Consider the following 22,883-nt stretch of genomic DNA (forward strand, 5'->3'; position numbering starts at 1 on the left):
TGACGTTTCAGTCAACACCACCAGACCTGCAGCAAACACTGTCGCTACTGCTGCTACAGTAGCTCGGAAGGACATCAACTCATAATGAGCACGTGTTGATTTTAGCGCAAACCTAAATGAACTTCAGTATCTTTTCCGTTTGATGAATCCATCCTTCCGTTTTCTGCCCCTTTGTGGGTCTAGGTCACATTAATTTAGTTCATTTTATCATCAGTGATTCCTGTTACATACTGCTGGGAAGTACTGAAAAAATGTGATTTAATCATTCTGGACAATGTCGTTTTTTTCCATCATACAATCATACTTCGGCTGGTATGATTGTGACACAGGTATTAAATTGCAGTCCCTGTGGTGTTGAAAAGGTCTTCAAAAATTTTAAATGTAACTCGGCGAACCGTGCAGAAACCCAGTAAGAGAACAAAGACAGACCGAACTGTCTCTTCACTGCCATGGTGATAAAAACGAAGATACTCAAACTTTTCCACTTGAGGTAACCACCCCCCCTTCACCTCACATTTTTCGGGAAAGGACTATTTCCCTCTGAATCACAAAATGACCATTGCCAAACTTTCTGGATGGCTTTTTCCAAGAAGAGTAAGAATTAAACTCAGGCTCTGTCCTTATAAATCTATCTAATCAGTGGGTTCAACTCCAGAATCTTTATCAAAGAAAGCTTCTGTATTTTAATTTACTCGTGGTGTCTTTCCTGATCAAATTGGAAAAAGAGCCCTGGTTCCTCTGTGAGAGGTTTGACATGGAAGTAGTTGAAAATTTGCTCTCTGACCCTCCAGCATCTGCTGCCACTGCCTCCTCCAAGGTACTTTCTTGTGTCAAGTTGAGGAGTCCTACAAAGTGTTCCCTCTACAATCCAGCTGTGGTCAGCCGTCTGAACTGCGTGCACCCCCCTCCGACTTGCCAAATATCTCTTCAAAGCGTTGGATGAACACACAAATGTGCAAAAGAGAATGACGGTGCCACAGAAACCCTCCACTGAGATCTCTATAAAACCATGTCAACCCTGCCTGACTGACTTTTGAATATCTTACGCCTTTTGTTTTGCCCAAAGGCACCGAAGCAGAGCAGATGTGCGCTGACACTGTAGCTTGAGCCCAGGTCTGTCTAATCAATACACAACTCACTGCTGCTGCTCTGCTGCTTTTATGTTTGCGGTGAAGTCGTCTGTTCTGTCCTATCTGGCGTTATGGCCCGTCTTGCCATCTGACTCAGCTCTGTTGTTTGTTTGTGTTCGTGTTTGTCTTTGTGTTTGTGTTTGTGTGTGTTTGTGTGTGTGTGTGTTTGTGTGTGTGTGTGTGTGTGTGTGCGTGTGTGTGCGTGTGCGTGTGTGTGCGTGTGTGTGTGTGTCTACAGAGCCACAGCATTCCTTGAGACTCTGGAGATGTCACCAGAGACTGAAGCCATGTGGAAGACACTCAGCAAGCTGGCTCTAGAGGCACGCCAGCTGCACATTGCAGAAAGGTCAGCAAGACACACAAACACCCACACACACACCCACACACACACACACACACACACACACACACACACACACACACACACACACACATATTTGTACTTCTATCACTGTGAGGACAAGCATTGACATAATGCATTCCCTAAACCCTAAAACCAAGTCGTAACCCTCAAACAGCCGTCTGAAGTTGTGAGGATCTGCCAAAATGTCCTGCCAAAACACACACACACACACACACACACACACACACACAGAAAAACACACACCAACCATACACAGAGAAACACACACACACAGACACAGGCACACACAGGCACACACACACACACACACACACCACCCACACTCTCCAAGCCCTTTCAAACTAATGTTCGTGCCTATGAACTAATTACATTCTGTATCAGTCTTCATTATAACTGAGAGTTATCTTTAGGACCGGAGAGAATGGAAACAACAAGGGCACCTTTGTCACCTGGAATGAAAAGAGAGAAAAAACAAAAACAAACTCTTGAACACAATCACACACATAGCAGATGGCCGCGTCCCTGCCTGACCTCCTCCTCTAACTTCATTAATCATCAAAGACGGTTTTTTAAAATTTTCTATCATAAGCACTCTCACTCTCTCGTTCTCTCTCCAATCTTTATTTCTCTCTGTTTTGAGAAACTTTTCAAATTTGAATTCTGTGTCATTAATAATGCATATTCTGTTCGTTAGGCATCAGCTTGATTTGCATAAATCATGAAATTGGGGAAAGAAATGGTTTTGTCTGGAGTGGGTAATGTTAATGAGGGAGGGAAGTGATGTTAATGAGGGCGGGAAGCGAGAAAGAGTCAGACAGAGGGAGTTTTTTAACTTTTTTTCTTTCATGACTTGTTCATTAATCTGATGCAACTGCTCATAGAGAGTTGGTAATAAAGTGGCCAAACGCTAAGATGTGCCTTTTCATTTCTCAGCCCCTCAGACTGCAGCGTATCTAAAGGCTAATTAGACAAAAGCTCTAATTTATCTCAGTTCATTAAGTGAACGGTTTTTCAGAGCTTCGACCAGCCAGTCTTCCCCTCAACCTTCACTGCAATGAATGTTTCTCTCATTGTCTCGTCTCTCTCTCTGAATCTCCCTATCTTTCTCTCTTGCTTAATTGCCAGCGCTCTCTCTCTCTGTGTTTCTGTCCCTGTTATTTTTTATTTTTAGGTGTTTTGCTGCATTGGGTGATGTCTCAACAGTTCGTTTCCTCCGCCAAACCAACCAGATTGCCGACAAAGTGTCCGATGAAATGGTGTGTTTCAGATCAGCACAGACACGTCCTCACATCTCCGCACTGACCAACTATGCTAATTAATAGTATTCTACACTGATCTACAATTGCTTCAAAATTGACCATTTTCACACAGCAAATCTTGAATAATTCACTATTTGTTTTAAAGATTTATGCTTCTCGTGGTGGAAATGGAAAAATTATCTCAGCTGGAATCAATATTAATGAAATTCATTTTGGTTGAATATCAGTGATCGCTTTATAATTTACAGAAAGAAATTAGTCGCTTGTGTTCATCTTTGTATATAAACTCCAACTCTGATCGTGACACATTTAACACATTATCCGTCCTGAAAATGCACAAACGCAGTTCATCAGATGTCATAAGACCTTTAAATTTTTCCCGATAAAAACTACATGTCGTCGCTGCACAGTACGAAAAAAGGGCTCAGTGGTGTGTGTGTGTGTGTGTGTTTTCTGTGACTAGGGAGGGGATGGGACAGCGTTCTACCAAGTCCAAGCCCATGTGGCCATGCTGGATAAGAACTTTAAACTGGCTGAGATGCACTACATGGAGCAGGTCAGTGTCACGCCCGTGTTTTTGCCTCTTACAACCGAACGTTGTGTACGCGCACTTGCCTCCAAAAGCAGGAAAAAAACCGCAATGTGGCATTTAGAATCAGCCCGTTCACACTTTATTTAACAGAATTCACTACCAATGCATTTTAATGCAAATTTTACAACAAACCAAACACCCAGAAACTAAACAAGCAAGTTGTTATCTGCAGTAGCACTTGAACCATTGTGATTTCAGAAGTAATTAACTTTTTTTTTGTTTTTGTTTTGTTTGAAATTAAACAACGAATTCCATCCAGTTGGTTTATATGTTTATCTGAGTTGGTAACCAACAAGATCCTGAGATGGTCACTGTACATTGACGAGTCAATGCTAGCAGACAGTTTAGAGAATTGGGAGCACATGATTTAATCTGTCAGATCAGGCACTCTAAACACACTGGATCAACATCACACTGTACAAAACTTTGCCACTTAAAGATGCCAAAACTGTAATTGTAATTATTTTTGCAGGATTAAGTTAATATTTTTCAGTTTTACTGCAGAATGCCATCGATGAAGCCATAGAGATGTACCAGGAGCTCCACATGTGGGACGACTGCGTTGCTGTGGCTGAAGCCAAGGTATCAATGAACTGACTATACTCACACTTTTCAACATTGCACACTGCGTTTTCTGTTGTGAAGGCGTTCAGCCAGCGTTCTGTGGGCCGATTTACAGTTAGACACAAGAGTACCTCCACAAGGAGGATCTTATAAGACATCCAGCTTACAACAGACCAGATTCCTTACCAGAACAAAAAGACTTGACTCAAAATGAACTGGGTCTCATGAACCACCTTTGTTCCATGTCTGGTGTGAGTCAAATTTCTGAGGGCTTTGGATCTGTGCAAAACCTTGATCGGACCCCAGTAGGTCCCCAACATGATCAAGAACGAGTCCAATTAGACAAGGAGTGCTGCATCTTCAGTCTTTGTTGTCTTCAGACAATAAAAACACATATTACCACCTTGAATGTGCCTTCATCATGTTAACGCTCCATCGTTACCTCACACGTGAAATGATTTGAGGCAGTAACTCAGGATTAGTGTGTTACTGAGAATCTGTTCCTTGTTGAATCAACTTAAAGTGAACAAATTTGCAGTGTACAACAACTAATTGCAATTGACCTGATTAGGGGTAGAATTAACAAAAAACAAAGAAATCTCCAACCGAGTCAAAATTTACAATGATATTCACTACAAGACAGAGAAAAGCAGCAAATCCTCACATTAGTGATAATGCAAATAACAAATGTTTGTCATGTTTGCCGAACAAACGACTGAAACAACTGATTATCGAAAGTGTTGTTGATTCATTCTCTGTTGACCAACTAATTGATAAATCATCAAGTGTGTTTCAAGCACAAGATTTGAACCTATGTCTAACTTTAAACCACCCCACACTCAATCCAAAACTACTGTAGGGCCACCCGGAGCTGGACAGCCTGCGTGGGAACTATTACCAGTGGTTGACGGAGACGGGTCAGGACGAGAAGGCCGGTGAGGTGAAGGAGAGCGAGGGCGACTTCCAGGGTGCCATCAATCTCTACCTGAAGGCCGGGCTCCCGGCTAAAGCTGCCCGCCTGGCCATCAGCCGGCCGGAGATCACCAACAATGCTGACTCTGTCAGTCGCATCGCCGCCAATCTGATCAAGGGAGAGTTTTATGAGAGGGTGAGTGGACACCGATTTCTCTTAGTGTATTCGAATCTCTCCATCGTTGATTACAGATTTATATGATTTATACTGGTAAGATGTATTGTTCCTCCTCCTCTGTTCCTACTTTTCTTTGCCTCTGTCTTCCCACCTTGGCTCACGTTCCTCTCCTAACAGATGCCAGGAGAGGAGAGGTATCAATAGAGGAACAACAGTTGTCTTAGTTTTTTTTTTCAGTTTTACACTCTGTCCCCCTCCATCTGCCCATTATTTCTCCGTGTCTTCTTTCTGTAGCTGTTTATCTGAGAACTCAGTTTTTTTTTTTTTTAGAGCCATCTGTGTTCATGTAACAGGTGAAAACGTGGCATGAAAAGAGAAAACAAAACCTCTGTGTAGGATTTCATTAATTTAGGTGTTTGAAGGTTGATATGGATGCTGATAATGTGTGATTTATATCTTGCAGAAGCCATAAGTTCCTGCTGACTTTCAGTATATTTTCTGTACCTTGCAAGGATCTACCTAAAAAAACAGCTCCAAGTAATTGCCAGCTATGGTCCACGGCCTTGGCTAAGTCCCTCATAGCTTTAGGTGTTGGCCTGCAAAAGTCTGCGGCCACCAGACACCCTGTGTTATAATCAGCCGAAAGTATTTCGACACCTTCGACAATATGTAATTGTTGAAGTTGAACATCTCATCCCAAAACAATGGGCATGAATCTGCACCTGTAGCCGCCTCAGCTCCTCTAGTTTCAGACATCAGATTTTAGAAACTGGCTGCGGGGATTCGCTCCCGTACAGCCACAAGAGCATTAATGAGGTCCAACCCTGACGTTGGGTGATAAGGCCTGGCACAGAGTTGGTGTTCCAGTTCATCCCAAAGGCATTGGATGGGGTTGAGGTCAGGGCTTTGTGCAAGTTCTCCCACACAAGGGGGAAAACCATTTCTTTACTAATTTTGGTTTGTTGCCTGAGAACATTGTCATGTTGAAAAAGGAAAGGGCCTTTCCTAAACTGTTGCCTCGCAGTTGGAAGAACACGTATTGTCTAAAATATTATTTACTTCTTAGCAAGTTTTCTCTTAATTGGAACTAAGGGGTCTTACCCAAACTATGGCAACAGCCCCGGACCAAAGATATGTGTGTCCGCATACTTTTTCCACGGTATACATACCCAACAATGGATCCTATACTCAGCAAAATGTGTTTGAGGAATTCAGTAAGTTGTTTGGAGGACTCTCCACCACATCCCTGGTGAATGACCCTGACTTGGCAATATATAATGTCCCTAATATTTGAACTAGTCATAATAAATGGATTTGTCTCTGTCTCTTCTGACCAGGCAGGAGATCTCTATGAGAAGATCAGGAACAACCAGAGAGCTCTGGAGTGCTACTGCAAAGGAGGTGCCTTCAGGAAAGGTAAGTAAGCACTTAAGTAGCATGTATATACCTGTTTCACAACCTTCGTTAGACTCGATCACAAAAAATTCAGTCTTGTGGGGGGGTATTTTTAAAGACTGAGCCTGGTGTTGTTATATATTTTTATTATGGTCGACAAAACTTTTTTTTAATACAACTGTCAATACTTTCCGACTTTGGAACCCTGTCCCAAGCTCATTCGTTGCGGATGTAAATCCTTTAAAAAAGGATCACAAATATATAGTTTTATGTTTGTTTTTTTTTTAATAATTTCATAAAACACCTGGCCACCGTAGGTTTTAGCAAACATTACCGAAGCTGCAGCCGGACAGTGTATGTGGGCTTGACTCCAAATAAACTAAAGTGTGTTTGTGTTGATGATAATGAAGAAACATGTGATCCAGTGCAACAGTGTGGCTCACCGGGATGTTTTAGTAGTTTTTGGACAACAGTGGAGCTTTATGACCCAGGAATTAAATATACGATGGATTTGTCGACAGTAAGAAAAAAATTGAACATTACCAGCTTTATCCTTTAAAGGATCTAAAATACATCTTATCTCAGGTAACGAAGGCACAAGACATCTCAGTTATGTGAAAAGATGTCGGACAACAGCTGGATGTATGTCGTTGAGTTGAGCGTGGGTAGTGTACAGTAGACGTATTTGGATGTAAAGTTTCTCCTTCCTGCGTCCTGTAGCGGTGGAGCTGGCTCGTCTTGCCTTCCCTGCCGAGGTGGTGAAACTGGAGGAGGCCTGGGGAGACTACCTCGTCCAGCAGAAACAGATGGACGCCGCCATCAACCACTTCATTGAAGCAGGGTATGTAGTGTAGAGGAGAGATGGGGAGAGAGGACTGAAGAGACAAAGATATGGGCAGATGGAGAGGAGGAAAGATGACACATAAAAAAAACTATCCAACAGAGATGGCCAGCAATTCTTTAAATCAACACCAGGACCATGATAGAGGGATGAGAGGAGACATATTTAAATATGGCTACAGCAAAGCCCAAAAAATACCAAATAAAGGCAGGTAATCAGCAGCCAGATTTTTATTCTTTCCAAGTTAAAAAAAATATCCTCTGAAAATGAATTTTGACTGTGTGATGCTAAAACTCTCCATAGGAACAAATTAAAAATACTGCAGCTGATCATTTCTGCTGCCAGTAAAGTTTGAATCTGTACTTCAATCTTAAACAAATTATCGACTTTAATTTAAACCTTAATCGAAGTTGCTGTCCGTCCAATTTGTCCAGTTGTCTCCTCCATCTGGTGGAGACCACATATAATCTCCATTTTAGAGATTTAACATGAAATTTTATGCACACACACACACACACACACACACACACACACACACACCACTTGCACACAAGCAAAGTAAAAATGTATATATTGTTTTCCCGTCAGCTGCTCCCTTAAAGCCATCGAGGCGGCCATCGCAGCTCGTCAGTGGAAGAAAGCCGTCCACATCCTGGAGTTGCAGGAGGATTCGTCGGCAGGGATATACTACGTGAAGATCGCTCAGTACTACGCCTCCATGCAGGACTATGAGGTGAGAGAGATGGACGGAGGTATGGAGGGAGCCAGTGGTGGGAGTAGTACTCCGATCTTTAACCTAAGCAAACGTAGCAATGCCACAGTGTAGAAATACTCTGTTACAAGTAAAAGTCCTGCATTCAAAATTTTATTTGAGTGAGTGTACAAAAGTATTGCGTTCAAATTATACTTAAAGTACCAAAATTAAAAGTGCACGTTACGCAGAATGGCCCATTTCAAAGTAATATAGATTATATTATTGGATTATAATTATCGATGCATTATTGTGTTAATTACTTTAATGTTGCAGCTGGTAAAGGTGGGGCTGACTTTAATTCTTTTATATACTGTTGGGTAGCTTGTGAATATCCCCCTGGAGAACAGTTAGGTCTCAGCTTAATCTATAATCGTCATCACTTTTTTGTTGATTTACATTTTGTATTATTAATCTGAATCTGCAAAGTAGCTAGTAACCTAAATTATTAAGTAAATGCAGGGGAGTATAAAGTACAACACTTGCAGCTGAATTGTAGCGGAGTAGAAGTATAAAGTCAAAGAAAATGGAAATACTCAAGTAAAGTACAAGGGACTCAACATTTTTCTTAAGTATAGTACTTAAGTAAATGTACTTAGTTACTTTCCAACACTGGAGTCCCTTTGATAGCAGCTAAATGTGACTGTAATTTATAAAAACATATTCACATTTCCAGAAAAGTGGGATTTTCTGCTCACCAGAGGACAGGTATCTCTAATGCAGTGATGTGATCAGTGGGAGGCAGCAGATATTTCTGTTCTCATACCTGTGGTAGTTTAAAAGATCAGCTGTAAGCATGTAAGTGTTGGTCACGGTTGCCCTAGAATATAGGTTTTTATTTATCTATTTTTGGCCCGACTCTTATTTGCCACCGTCAAACACTGTGTGATGTTTTTGGCTAGCTTGTGGAGGATGTCCAATGAGCGAAGGAAGACTCACTGAGTGAATATAAACAGAAACCTTAGTTGGTAAAGCTGCACCAATCTATTTACATGTTAACAAGCCATTAACATGGACATGTAATGCGAAAGGCGTTGCTCGTAAAGATGAGCCCATAGGGAATTATTATCATTATCTCCCGACCCTGCAGTTTCCCCTCAGCTCTACAGAGCATTTTAGAATCCTTCAGCTCCCTGTTTAGTTGTCTGGCCCGCAACTTTTCTGCTTTGGTTCACTCTCACCACACACCAGCCATGTATCCGGCAGCAGCAGCAGCAGCAGCAGCAGCAGCAGCAGCAGCAGCAGCAGCAGCAGCAGCAGCAGCAGCAGCAGGCAGTGGTTTTCAGGAAAGAGACTGTGCGCCACCTGCCCACCACCAAACAGCAGACAGACACAGCTAGAGACCAGCTGGTGGACACAGTGGAGCATTCAGCAGCTAAAGAGCCAGATATTTCGCTCAAGTGTAGGTGGAGACCAAAACAGCCAAGTATTCTATATATTAGAGGAAAGGGAAACTTGGACTTACGCTTGTCAGGTGGCCAGAAACAAGCTCCAAATGAACAGTAATGTTCCTCTTTGTCTGCTGGATGTGTAAATAAACAACTACTTGCTAACATGTTCGATTTAGTGGTAAACTAATTTGGACATTTCTTAATTGGCTCTCTGATATTCACTTTGATATAGTTTACGTACTTGAACTCATAAAACTACTGTATATGCCAGCCTAAATGCTGGTAAATCTGGTTTTGTGGTTAGGTTAGCACATAAGGTTGGTTTTGCTCCCTGAATACCACACAGGAAATGTGCGGGGGCTGCAGCCAGAGGGATGAAGAGACATTTTGCCACTGGCAATCAATTTCTGCACATCTCTCAGGGATATATACAGTCACAAGTCACACACGTATACACAGAAAACCCCGCACACGTACACGCTACTAGCAGAAAGTCAGAACTCTGGATCAACTTTAGTCTCTGTGGAGCAGTGTGGGCTGATTGCTCAAGGGTGCTTTGGCAATAAAGACAAGTTGGATGGTTGTAGCAATAGTTTTAATAGTTGCTTAAATACCAAAAATACCGAGCTGTTGAAATGAGGAAGAGAAAGGGATAAATCTGGTATAAATACAAAGAGAAGGGAAAAGGAAGAGAGATGATAGCGGTGAAGCGCAGTGTGCTCTGCTTATTCTGATGAGCTCAGCTGAGCCAAACAGCCTCCACAGGCTGCCAGCCTCTGAAAATAGCAGGCTATTTCAGTCTGTTTGCTCCATGGGCATATTCACAGAAAGTAATTAAGATAACAAGCTCTTTGCTCTCCAACTCGTGGAAGATGCAGAAAAGTGAAATTCAGTGCAAACTAAGACAATGAAGGAAGCTCATACCTGTGTTTTCAATAGAAAAAGCATCCAGCAAAAACAGCGACTAAACGTTTTTTAATCAGAACCCAGGAACCACCGGCACATATATTTGTTTCACTGACGCCAGTGTTATTACAGGTTGAACTGGATACACCTTCTGCCTTTATGTCGCAAAAATCTGTTCTCGCCGAAGGTGTGAGCGCGTCCCTTTTCCGTCTCTCAACAGCTACACACCACGGCAACAAATCGCACTACCCTCAGTGTTGTCATTAGCACAGGTAGCTGCCCTTGAACTTGTTTGCTAAGTGTTTTCGTATATGTTTACCCACAAATGCCTTTTCCATATAATAATGTTCTCTGGATACATGCCAGGTGTGCATTCCAAGATTGTAAAATATTATTTAATATAAGCTATTTTGGAATATGAGTCTGTGATTTTAATATCTTATGTTATAATTTCTGAGTGTATGTTGGGTGTTTTTTTTTTTTTTTTGGTTTTTTTTTGTTTTTGTGTGTGTGTGTGTGTGTGTGTGTGTGCGTATTTTTGGCCTGTAGGTGGCAGAACAACTGTTTGTGAAGGGAGGTCACATTAAGGATGCCATAGACATGTACACCACAGCAGGACGCTGGGAGGAGGCTCATAAGGTCAGTGTGGACACAAACACAAGTCTGTGGAAAAAAAATTTAAATAGACAATGAATTGAAGGTGATTCCAAGAACCCACCCGACAAATGATCATTGTTTTTTCCTCTCTTATTAACCTTAATGAAATCTCTCTTTTGAAAACACATGAATGTCTCTTTCATCTCAAACCAGTCCGATGGAATAATAATTACATTAGAAGTGAACATGATGTTTAGATTATGTTTGACAAATGGGAAACTTCAGCCCCAGATATCATTGTCATTGTAATACAGAGAAATGAATAAGGCTGTTGTTGTTGTGTGATGTGTTTCGTCTGCAGTTGGCAGTGAAGTGTATGACAGAGGAGGAAGTTATGGCTCTGTACATCAGCAGAGCTCAGGAGCTGGAGAGAGACGGGAAGTTCAAAGAGGCTGAGAGGTAAATGCAGATGGCTATATTTATAGTAATTTGTTTCATCAGTGGCAGCTGCAAACATGAAAATGGAGTGAGGCCAACTAACCTAAGGGAGAGAAACGATAAACACAGTATCTGACTGTTGACAGGCGGTAATTTCAGCCTGTGATTTGACTCAGCTGTCTGGTTTCCATTATTTCTACACTGATTAACTAATGCAAGGTGGTGCCTCACACCTCAAGTCTTAAAAAAAAAAAAGTCTTTGACACTCACGTTATTAAAAAAAAAAAGAAGCAGTTCTTCACTATTGTCGGCGTGTGTCTGTGTGTGTCCATACAGGCTGTTTGCCACAGTGAAGCAGCCTGACCTCGCCATCACCATGTACAAGAAGAACCGGATGTTTGACGACGTGATTCGCCTGGTGGCCAAACATCACCCCGACCTGCTGACTGAGACCCACCTCCACCTGGCCAAGGTACAGCGCACTGCGATCAGCTCTACGGCAGGAGCTGGCTGACGATGGAGTTCCAACACCAACAGTTGACAGCAACAGTCGAAGCTTTTGTGAAAGTCCCCAAAATTCAAGAATTAGCCTGAATGAGCCTTCGTTCATTTCAGCCACACGTTGCGTCCGCGTTAGCTGATTTCCTGTTGGGACCTGGGGTTGTTTTGGTTTGATTTCCGTGACCCACCAGTAAGGACGGATGAGTCCGTGCCGCCGCCTCCCTTTTCAATCGGAGCAGAAGCTGCGGTAGCGGTGGCATGTACACAGACACGGGTTTTGCCTGCTGTTACCATTCCTCCAGGTCATTAAAAGAGGCCTCCAGTGCAAGCGTCAGTCACTTAGTGAGTTAGACAAATCAAGTGGCTGACTTCCAAAGTTGGGATGTTTTTAGCAGGAACTATCCTGGACATTGTTTCCTCGCTGAGCTGCAGTGGGGGAATAGGAACAGATAGAGGGAATTTGCAGTAGAAAGACTGTTACTTTGGAAGACCCCCCCCCCCGATTAGCCTTTAATCAACTTCAGATAAAATTTCAAATACACTTCCCAACAAAACAAAGACTGGATTTTGTCCCCCATCACTCACAGTGGAAATATGTTAGTAAGGGATCTCTTCATGGCCAGAATGAACAGAAGGAATGATAACAGCATTTCAATTCACATATGGGCACCTATTTATTGTTTTAAGATAGACTGTAATATCTATAAGTGGACTAACAACGACCTGTGCAGCTGTGTCGAAGTCTCGCAAGCTTGTTTTCTTTGGCATATTTTCATGGATGTGTCTAGGTTGCGAAATGGCTGTGACAGAAGATGATCTCCCCGTTCTAATTAGAGTGGCTGACCGGCTGAGTCGCGAATGCCAGAGGCGTGCGCAGTGATTTAGAGGTCTCCAACAAGGCTAAGAATTAATAGGAAAAGCCGAGCTGTAGTAGCACTGTTCATAAAGTAAAGGCTCATAGTGGCGGTCATTTGCATATTTCAATTACATCTACTTAGTCTGCCTGTTGACCTTTTCATGTAGATGAAACAAAGAACAAATCCCAACACCTTCAAAATTCTTATAGCTCATCTGAGATCAGTTTGAAAGTAGCGGAAGGACCGTTGTCATGGCTCAACATCTTCATCAGCGATATTCAGGAAGCAACGAATGAGGCTTCTCATCTGAATAGCTCTCGTGAGCTCAGATAATGCTGCAGTTCTGGCGCCCTTACAGCTTCATCAGGATTTTGTTATGAGGGGCACATCCTAAAACAGTCTCCGTTTCTTACGTAACGGTAGAAAAATGAGTGTGTTCACAGTTTCATGGTCGTCCAATTATCTTGTGAGAATTGCCCCGCAGTGCTTTAAACTCTAACAATAATTACAAAATGTTCCTAACTAAGACTTTCGCTCTAAATTCTGAAGTTTTGAAGCCCATGAGTTAAAACTAATTTCTTTGATGCACACACAATTAGACAAAATATATGTCCAATTTTACAGCCTTTTAGTTTGCTCTCAGATTTTAAGCCTCTGAGCTTCAGACAGTTGCAGCAAAGACGATTAATAAGAAATTCAGCAGAGTTTCATCATTAAGTGCTTTTGCCTTTTCTTTTGTCAACAGTTTTTCTTTTTGCTGTGTCACGAACTGAGGAAAAACAGGAAATGTACTACTCCAAATAGTACTTACATTCGTGTATTTTAAGTGTATGTGACATTAATATTATGTTGATATGGTTGGTATAAATGTTTCTTGTAGGAGCTGGAGGCTGAATCCAGGTTCTCAGAGGCAGAGTACCACTTCATGGAAGCTGAAGAATGGAAAGCTGCTGTCCACATGTACAGAGTCAGTGATATGTGGGAGGATGCGTACAGGGTACATACAGTCACGTTTGTTTTATTGGCTTTGCAAGCCGTTCATCCCATTTCCCACTATTACAGATAAATAAAACAGAATACATTAATTAAAGTGAGGTTAGAGAGTCAGTTACATGTCAGCGACTGAAAAGATATTAATAATAATATAATGTAACAATATAATATATGTCTTCATAGGAGAAGTTGTAATTGTTGACAAATACTGTACATTCATAAACACTTTAAAAATGTTGTTGTTCTATTAAATGTTCATATGCCCCTTAAGAATGTGAAACTGGAAGACTTCAAGTAAATGATGACCCTTTTCAGAAGGATTAGGCTTTATAGGAAGTGCACTGCAACTTCACTGCTTCCATCAATTGTTTTTCCCGTGGGTTTATCTATGGTAAGGGATTAGGGAGCGAAACCACAGAATGACTCCTATAGTGATAAATGTACTGTGTGTGTGTGTGTGTGTGTGTGTGTGTGTGTGTGTGTGCGTGTTTGTGTGTGTGTGTGTGTGTGTGTGTGACAGGTGGCAAAGAGTCATGGAGGCGCTGGTGCCCAGAAGCAGGTGGCCTACCTGTGGGCCAGGAGCCTGGGAGGAGAGGCGGCTGTCAAGCTGCTCAACAAGTTCGGCCTCCTGGAATACGCCATTGAGTCTGCTGCAAATAACTTGTGAGCTGCATTACAACACACTGACCCGAAATACACTCTGGTTCATTTTCATTTTAATTGCATCTTGTGTCTAATGTGACACATTTACAAAGTTTTAAACATTGCTGAGAGCTTTTGGACCTACTTTGTATCGATGAGGACCAGGAGGTTTTATTCGTTGCGCTGTCTGGAAGGAGTTCTTAAACTCAAACCTCCATGAAGTCTTGTCATCTTAAAATTTGCTGAGGTTACACAGACATGGAAGTCAATGAGTCCCATGAAAAGAATTTTCTGGGCTAAATATATCAGCAGTAAAGTAAAAGTAGCTGAAAACTGGAGCAGAATATGTGCTGGTTTTAATAATCCAGTTACTAAGTTGTATTCTTAGGCCGTCCATCCATCTAAATGTTTATAAACCATACAGTAAGACATTGTAAAGTAAAACCTGTTTTGATTTCATGCTCTTCCTCTTGTCTCCAGCTCATTTGACTTTGCCTTTGATTTGGCCCGTCTCTCATGTAAGGAGAAGATTCCTGAAATCCACCTCAAACATGCCATATACCTGGAAGATGAGGTAAATCCATCACTGGCCTGTTGCATGCAGTAACCTATCCGCTGTCCATACCGTAGCGCTTATTTTGTCTAAGCTCGCACACACCCCCTTCATCTCAAAAATCATATGAATACCTGCTATAAAACCACTGTGTCCAGTGAACTTTGGGCCAAATTACATGTCAGTAATTCTCTTAGATATAAAACAGGTTGTGTGATCTGTAATATTCACCTCACCAGTAGTGTGTTTTTTTTTTTTTTTGCAATCTCGTTCTTATCTTAACTTCTGATTCCTAGTGGCTATGAAATGATGGCTGAATTTTCCTTAAATTGACGTACATTAATACGGGAGATAGTTGGCCCCTACCAGAACGTATCTTTTCACTACATTTCAACAGATTTCAGTCCAACAAATTTCCCTTGTTGTCAGTTCTGCAAATTTGATCGTTGTTGCCCAGATGTTGATGTTGCTGATGTTGCCCAGTAAAACAATTACAAGTCGTTGTACGTTTAACTTCTGCTCATGCTCTCGCTGAGAGTCGTCAAACCACTACATGCCAAGTACGGTAGGTAGCGCTAATCCCGAATTCTGCCACCGTTTCATCTTCCAGGGAAAGTTTCCTGAGGCCGAGGTTGAGTTCATCAAAGCGGGAAAACCAAAAGAAGCTGTGTTCATGTGAGTACTGAAGATGGTGGGAATTTTTCCGGTCGCGCAAACACAACAGACGTTGTTAGAATTAGGGGGAGATTTACAGTAAACCGTTTTTCAGATACAGTATATCAGGCTGATACTGACTGTTGATGGAGGTTCATAGTGTTCAGTCTCATGTAGTGTTGGTGAATCTAACTCAACAGTCTGTAAGTGACCTTAAAGGTACCCACCAGTGTTTTTTGCATATTTTTTACCCGTGCACTGCAAATCCCACACGCCTGAAGTAGCTAGAGTCAATATTGTTATCATAACAATGTATGAAGTTACAATGTGACAATGTGACAGTGTGAAAGTGTACCCCTGTAGTTATGACCCTACCGAGAATGATCCCACGAATCCGCAGCTCTCCTCGGCTTCACAGAGCTTTAGAGTCAGTTTCAGCTCACTGTTCATCTGTCTGGCACACAGCTTGTTTTGGTTCACACTCCCCACTTTCATAGTGTCGCTTTCAGCCGCAGCAGGCAGCTGTTTTCAGAGGAAAAGCCCCAAAAAGCCACTGTCTGCTACCTGCTCAGCAGCAAACTGCAGACAGACACAGTCAGAGACCAGCTGGGGAACATAGTGGAGGATTTAGAGGCTGAAGAGCTAGAGGAAGGTGAATACTGGAATTAAATTCATCAGGTGGACACAAACATGACTCAAAATATATGACAATGTTGCTCTGTAACTGCTGGATGTGTTAAGCATATCATTTTAAAAGGTGACGATATGTCAATGCCGTGTTCACAGCCTGTTTCCACTGCCTCCACGTGGCCAAAAAAGTCAGTTATTTCAGGTCTAATATTAGTAGTGAACAATTCTCAATTCATACCATAGGTTTTTTTAATCATTTCCTACCTTCCAGGCAGCCTCTGCTTTCCGTTCATGTCACTCAGCTATGACCCTCAGCTTGTTCGAAGTTGCTGTTCATCAACTAGTTTTTAACACAAAGCTGTAAAGAGAGCTACAAGGTCATGTCGCTTTCCTGGGACTTGAAACTGACATGGGATTTTAACTAATCCTGAAAAAATAAATTCTTAGGTTTTCGTTTGTTGGACATGTGTGTGTGAACCGTTCCAGGTATGTCCACAACAAGGACTGGGCCAATGCGCAGCGGGTGGCCGAGGGCCACGATCCAGAGAGTGTGTCTGAGGTTCTGGTCGGCCAAGCCAAGTTCTGCTTTGAACAGAAAGATTTCCAGAAGGCTGAAGCCTTCCTGCTCCGAGCCCAGAGACCCGAGCTGGCTGTTAAATATTACAAGGTAAACCAGAAGAGCCAGACTGGCTTCAGAAACAAACAAGAGAAGAGTTGCAAAAAGGTCTACGCTTTATTTTACTGAAACTTTACTTAAGGGATATGTCTTAAATTGGTGATCAAACAATGAACTGATGTTGTCACGTTCCCTGGTTTTATATAATCAAATCATAGACTTGGGTGATCTACCTTATGGTCAGGAGTTCTTTTATTTTTTGACCTCCACCAAGGAAATTATGTTTTTAGCTAGTTAGTTAGTTAGTTAGTTTGTCAGCAGGATTAGGCAGAAAATTCTGCAGTGATTTGCACTGGACTTGGTGGAGGGGTGGGGGATGGGCCAGGGAAGGGCCCCTTAAATGTCGAGGCAAATCCGGATCGTTTACCATGAATCAGAATTTATTTCTTTGAGGTCTGCTGTATGTTGTTTGACATTGGCCTTGGCGGAAGTCTGCGCTCTACTGAGTGCCCTTCTAGTTTCATATGTGTTTCATATCTGTGTGTCTTAGGATGCAGACATGTGGAGTGATGCCATGCGTATCTGTAAGGAGTATCTCCCCAACAAGCTCTCCTTGCTCCAAGAGGAGTACGAGAAGGAGGCCTCCAAGAAGGGAATCCGGTGAGATTAGGATTAAAAAAATCAAAGCAATCGACGGGCCTCATTTCCTGTAATGGTCATGTATTTAATTTTAGTCCAGAGAGCCGTTAAATTGTGATTTAATATATCTGTGATGCCACCCTACTTGAATAAAAAAAACAGACAGTCACCGGAGCTATATCTTGTTATGGTTACAGCGGATGTCAAAAACCTTGTCAGCGTGACTCATAATTACATATCTGATCTTTGGTATCTGTGGGACAATATATTAAGAGTGTGTTTCAGAATTTGTTGGCCTGTTACGTTTTTAAGTTATTAAGAAACCCCTTAGAAGCCAGAGGAAGACCACAAAACCGACTATGAACGTTCTACAGGCTTTCCCCTCTCACCCACCGGTGTAATCTGTGCACAAAGAATCAGCTTGATGCTTTATTAAACACAGTTCATGTGTTAACCCAAATTGAAACTCCCAACAAGGAATAGCTCGTTAGCCGGCAAAACCAGCAGCATGCAGCTCTCATCCTCCTCCCACCGCTTCTCCCTCTTTAATGACCTGTGGGAGAAAACATCAAAAGTTACCACTGGAAACGAACGATGAAGAGGGTTAAAGTGAGGCTCGGAATTATTCCTGCAGAGTTTACAGCTCAGGCTCCGGATGAGTGCAAGTCTTCCCATTTCTTGCAGGCATTCGCAAGCCATGAGCAAATTTTAGTTTGCTAACGGATGATACTTTTTCAGCTCAAAGTAGCACGTGACTGGAATCTCACCGACATGTAAGCTAAGGACAAAGACAGAAATCAAGGCCAAGAGAGAGGCGGAGAAGTAAATATCCGTAGTGAATCACAGACCTGATTCCTGTGAGTCATGCACAGGGAAAATTTGGGCATTTGAGGTGTGATCCAGGCAGAGTAAGCCATGGATTTGAATGCATGTTTCCCAGGTTTATTATAACCCAACTGGAGTGAAAATAACCGTGAGAACCCCTTTTGAAAGACAGTGCTGTCAAACCAGTCAGTAAGAATATTTTTGTATGAATAGTTATGAAATAAATGACAAATATTTATGATGCAGTGGCTTTGTCTCTGGATGTTGACAGCATAAACAAATTGTTCTGTCAATTTTGCAACATTAGAAACTTTTATTTATTATCATCTTTTTTTCTGGAGTTTTTGCCTTATTTTTGCAGACTCTTTATTTATTTATTTTTTTACAAGACTGTTTTATTGTACAGGATCATAGTGAAACTGAATTGAACTGAATCGAATTATTCTTATTCTTATTATTATGGAATTTAAATCAAAGCAAGATGACTACTTTGTCACTAACTGGCCCAGATATCAAGAGTCTGTCGTTCAGGGTTCACAACGTGTTTAATAGTGCTTTGTTTTATCTTTAACAGTGCGCTACTTTAAAGAAGCCCTCGCGCGAACCTCAAGTGAAATGAATTTGTTTGTCTCTCCTCATGTGACTCCGTGTGTTTGGTGGTGGAGGGGTGTGGAGGGCGTGCTGGAACAGGCCAGAGAGTGGGAACAGTCGGCGGAATACTCCCGGGCCGTGGAGTGCTACCTGAAGGTGAAGGACGACTCCAACGTGGCCCTGATGGAGAAGTGCTGGATGAAGGTAGACGCTGGCTTCCTTTCTGACTGTCCGACATATTCACAACAGCTCCGCTCAGCACAAATGCAGACTTACCGAATTACTGGATACCGGGTCATCACCCACTGACATAAGCAGCCGGTGAAGATGGCTCACAAGGAGAAATGGTTTAACTTTTAAGTTATTTATTTGAGCACAATTACCAGGCGTTCTCTGAATCCACCTTCTCCACCGTGAGCATTTTCTGCTTTTCTCTCTTATGTCAGTATTAACTGCATATCACTGGGTTTTGGACTATTGGTCGGACAGAAAAATCAATCGGCAAAATGTACTAAGGGGAAATCGTGATAGGCACTTTTCACTTTTTTTTTTTTGACATTTTAATAATTTAAATCGAGTGATCCAAAAAAAAAAATCACAGACTAATCAAAAATGAAAATCATTGTTTAACAGTATTAAGCCTGTTTCACAGTGTGTAATGAATAGTGACTTCCTGCACATCTACCTGGTGCTGAACCAGACAGATCCATGGAGAATCTTTAGAAAAGACTGGAGCTCGTACGTTGGGTTTATAGAAGAACGTACCGACGGGAGCGTTGCCACGTCTCATCTGAATTGTCTCGTTTTATCTCGTGTGGCTACCGTGGGTGTTTTTGTCCGCTCCACCAGAATGACCACAGAAAACATGACAGTGAGGAGCACACGGGCCGGGCACTACAACCAAAGAAAATGTGTCCACAACGCACAGCAGAAACATAAAAACGATCGGATTTCGCCAATTAGCTGCTCTTTACATTCAGCATTGCAGTGGGTGGATGGTACGATAGATATAGAATGGTGGCCGCGATTTCCCCTGATGGTGGAGGAAGGAGAAAGGTCATCGTGTCACCAATATCAATAGGTTTTCTTCTGCCGTGGGCATGAAGTTGCACAGCAGATACCGTGTGGTATTGACTTAGGTGCGGTGGAGATCAGATCATCTGAAATTTGAATGGTTGGTCCGATGGTTTCGCTAAAGGAAAGGTCAAGAGGTCTCCGAGATCAATAGGGGTTTCTTTTCCTTCTCTGGGAATCTTTCCAGGAAAGATCACAGGTTCAACCAAATCAATAGGTTTCTTCCTGCTGAGAGCCGGAGTATGCAGATTAGATTTTATTTCAATTGCTTGCTCTCAAAGAAACAGGATGTTGATGGACGGAGGCAATCACTTAACCTCTGCTCCCCTCCAGAGGAGCTATATCACCTGACCACCCCAGTAGTTGTGCGGTAGTCACGTGCTCATTCTCCAAATCGTCCAATTAAATCTAGTAGTGAGTGAAGCACTGACCAATAACAGCTAGCATTGATTTAATTTTACAGTGACAGTGATTCAAGTTTCAAAGATGCGTATTAGCATCATGAAAATTAAAATAATCTGCAACATTTTTGATAATCAACATTTTCTGTTCCGAGTTTTTCAGAGGTGAATTTTTGTATCGTTTCTCTGTATTATATTATTTTCGATTTTAAATATTTGGTTTTGGACGGTTGATCGGACAAAACACGACATTTGACGATGTCACCTCCCGGTTTCAGAACTTGTGACAGGCATTTTTTGTTTACCTCTCGATTATATTATAGAGCAAACGAACCAAAAAAGAGTCTTTAATGATTAATTGATTGATTGAAAGGCAGAGACAAAACTGCTTTGGCAGACAAAGGCTTTTTTTTTTCCTGCGTGTGTGTGTGTCTCCTGTGCTGGACATGTACAGCATGTTTGTTCGTGTGTTTCCAGGCCGCAGAGTTGTCCATCAAGTTCCTGAGTGGAGACCGAGCTGTGGAGGTGGTGCAGGTGGTCGGACCTCGACTCACACGCCTGAGGAAGTACACCACTGTGGGTGAAAACACACACACACCTTAGCACAAAAACATAACCAAATGTATGAACACGCTTTTGCTCGTATGCACCAGCTTCAGATTTTGGTCGTTATTACGTTTTTAATTCACCTGATTTTTCTCCCGCTGGGTTCGTGTTCGCGTGTCCCAGGCCGCTGAGCTTTACCTAAACATGGACCTGATCAAAGAGGCAATCGATGTCTTTATTGAGGGTGAGGAGTGGAACAAAGCCAAGAGAGTCGCCAAGGAGCTGGAGCCGAGGTCCAAAACACGCTCACACACACTGCACATATGCACAAACGCTTGAGTGTACCACAGTTATTACCGGCAAAACACTGGCAAGGTCAAAGATTGACTCTGAGACCAAAGTCAAAATAAACATCAGAGAAACAAACATGAGACACTACATACGTGTGTATGTATGTATATGTATGTATATATATGTATATATATATATATATACATATACATATGTGTATATATACATATACATATATGTATAATAAATTCAAATTTTCAAAATTCACTTCAAGGCTTCAGTCCAATAGCATCTCTATTGTTTTCAGATTTGAAAACCGCCTCATGAGCTGAACTGTTGTAATTCACTGCTCTGAATTTTTCTGACTTTTCGTCGTAAGCACGTGAGCTAGAAGAAAAGGAACATGCTGGGTGTTTTCAGTGTGAAACTATCTTCCTTAAATGTACATTTAACCTCATAGAAATACAGGAAAGTGTTTCCAGAGTAATTAGAGTCGGTTGTCTTTTAAATGCCATTTCACTGTGGCACTGATGCCTCTTATGCCTCTGACCCCGGGCAGGTATGAGGACTATGTGGACCAGAAGTACAAGGAGCATCTTAAGAATCAAGGCAAAGTGGACTCCGTGAGTACAATTATACAAGTAACATACTGGCTCTCCTGCAACACGCACCACTCTCTTGATGAAACCAAATTCACTTAACCGCTTTGAACGGATAAATTCTTTTTTTCATGCTGTTTCCTTTGAAACTGAAACTCTATGCATGTGTCCAGCTGGTGGGTGTGGACGTCATGGCAGCTCTGGACATGTACGCAGAAAGAGGCCAGTGGGAGAAATGTCTGGAAACGGCATCCAAACAGGTACTAAAACGCACGATGAACCTCTTTTTTTTTCTGGTCAGGAAAAACACGTGGGCAGTAGTTGTCCCCCATCGTTCCGTCAGTGCTCCTCCTCATCTCTGTGTTGTGCTTTGGCAGAACTTTAAGATCCTCCATAAGTACGTGGCGCTGTACGCTACACACCTCATCAAGGAGCAGGACGCTCTGAGGGCTCTGCAGCTCTACATACAGCACGGGGCACCGCCTAACCCGCAGGTACACACGCTCTTTTAACTTTTTTACTCCTGGAAAACTGCTTCCATTCATTTATTATCTTGACGCGCTCGAGGTTGCTCACAAATATATGCCTCAGAACACATCCGCCTTCCTTCTTAAATGCTACTTATGGCAATCAAAGTTGAAATAAGATGGGAAACCACTCCACGAGACTGGAAATTGCAGGTTAGAGGTTATAGGTTATATACTCTTACAGACAGGTACTTCTGCTGAAGTCACTCATTCAACCCATTCGAGATCAGGTCTTGGGCTGCACCTCTACAAACGTTCCGATGTACAAAATGTGTAATATAACGTATTTTCTCTCTTAGAACTTTAACATCTACAAGCGCCTGTTCCTGGACCTGATTAACCTCCCTGACACTATTGGACCAGAGTCTTACCGCATGTGGGCCGACCTCCGCAATTTCCTGCTACAGCTGGTAGGTCACAACAAAATCCAGATAACCTTTTGATGCCGAGACTCTGTCTGAACCGGAAATAACCACTTTCATGGAAAACAAATTGGATTCATCCCTTTACGTTTACTTATTCGAGAAATTCCTTGAAATTCTGTGGATTTCCCAGAGAATTTATCAAATTCCCTGCTCCTGACTTTCCTTGTCAGGGGCATAATGTTCCACAGCATTTTTTTTTTT

At 42.1% G+C, this 22,883-nt stretch overlaps 1 protein-coding gene across 1 annotated transcript in view; it reads left to right on the forward strand.

The window, feature by feature from the left end:
• Window positions 1–22,883, forward strand: part of ift172 (intraflagellar transport 172) — a 43,053-nt gene that overhangs the window by 14,879 nt on the left and 5,291 nt on the right. Inside the window, exons 18-41 of the mRNA XM_040126060.1 lie at window positions 1,369–1,476; window positions 2,666–2,750; window positions 3,217–3,309; window positions 3,850–3,927; window positions 4,769–5,017; window positions 6,337–6,415; window positions 7,115–7,235; window positions 7,824–7,968; window positions 10,833–10,922; window positions 11,242–11,339; window positions 11,655–11,790; window positions 13,557–13,673; window positions 14,190–14,332; window positions 14,792–14,885; window positions 15,475–15,539; window positions 16,635–16,815; window positions 17,315–17,424; window positions 18,894–19,023; window positions 20,772–20,870; window positions 21,024–21,133; window positions 21,691–21,754; window positions 21,904–21,990; window positions 22,108–22,224; window positions 22,557–22,667. Coding sequence (XP_039981994.1) covers window positions 1,369–1,476; window positions 2,666–2,750; window positions 3,217–3,309; window positions 3,850–3,927; window positions 4,769–5,017; window positions 6,337–6,415; window positions 7,115–7,235; window positions 7,824–7,968; window positions 10,833–10,922; window positions 11,242–11,339; window positions 11,655–11,790; window positions 13,557–13,673; window positions 14,190–14,332; window positions 14,792–14,885; window positions 15,475–15,539; window positions 16,635–16,815; window positions 17,315–17,424; window positions 18,894–19,023; window positions 20,772–20,870; window positions 21,024–21,133; window positions 21,691–21,754; window positions 21,904–21,990; window positions 22,108–22,224; window positions 22,557–22,667 — 2,710 coding nt within the window. The remainder of the gene's footprint in view (window positions 1–1,368; window positions 1,477–2,665; window positions 2,751–3,216; window positions 3,310–3,849; window positions 3,928–4,768; window positions 5,018–6,336; window positions 6,416–7,114; window positions 7,236–7,823; window positions 7,969–10,832; window positions 10,923–11,241; window positions 11,340–11,654; window positions 11,791–13,556; window positions 13,674–14,189; window positions 14,333–14,791; window positions 14,886–15,474; window positions 15,540–16,634; window positions 16,816–17,314; window positions 17,425–18,893; window positions 19,024–20,771; window positions 20,871–21,023; window positions 21,134–21,690; window positions 21,755–21,903; window positions 21,991–22,107; window positions 22,225–22,556; window positions 22,668–22,883) is intronic.

This window comes from Xiphias gladius, chromosome 4 (assembly GCF_016859285.1).
Source record: "Xiphias gladius isolate SHS-SW01 ecotype Sanya breed wild chromosome 4, ASM1685928v1, whole genome shotgun sequence".
Taxonomy (NCBI): Eukaryota; Metazoa; Chordata; class Actinopteri; order Istiophoriformes; family Xiphiidae; genus Xiphias; species Xiphias gladius.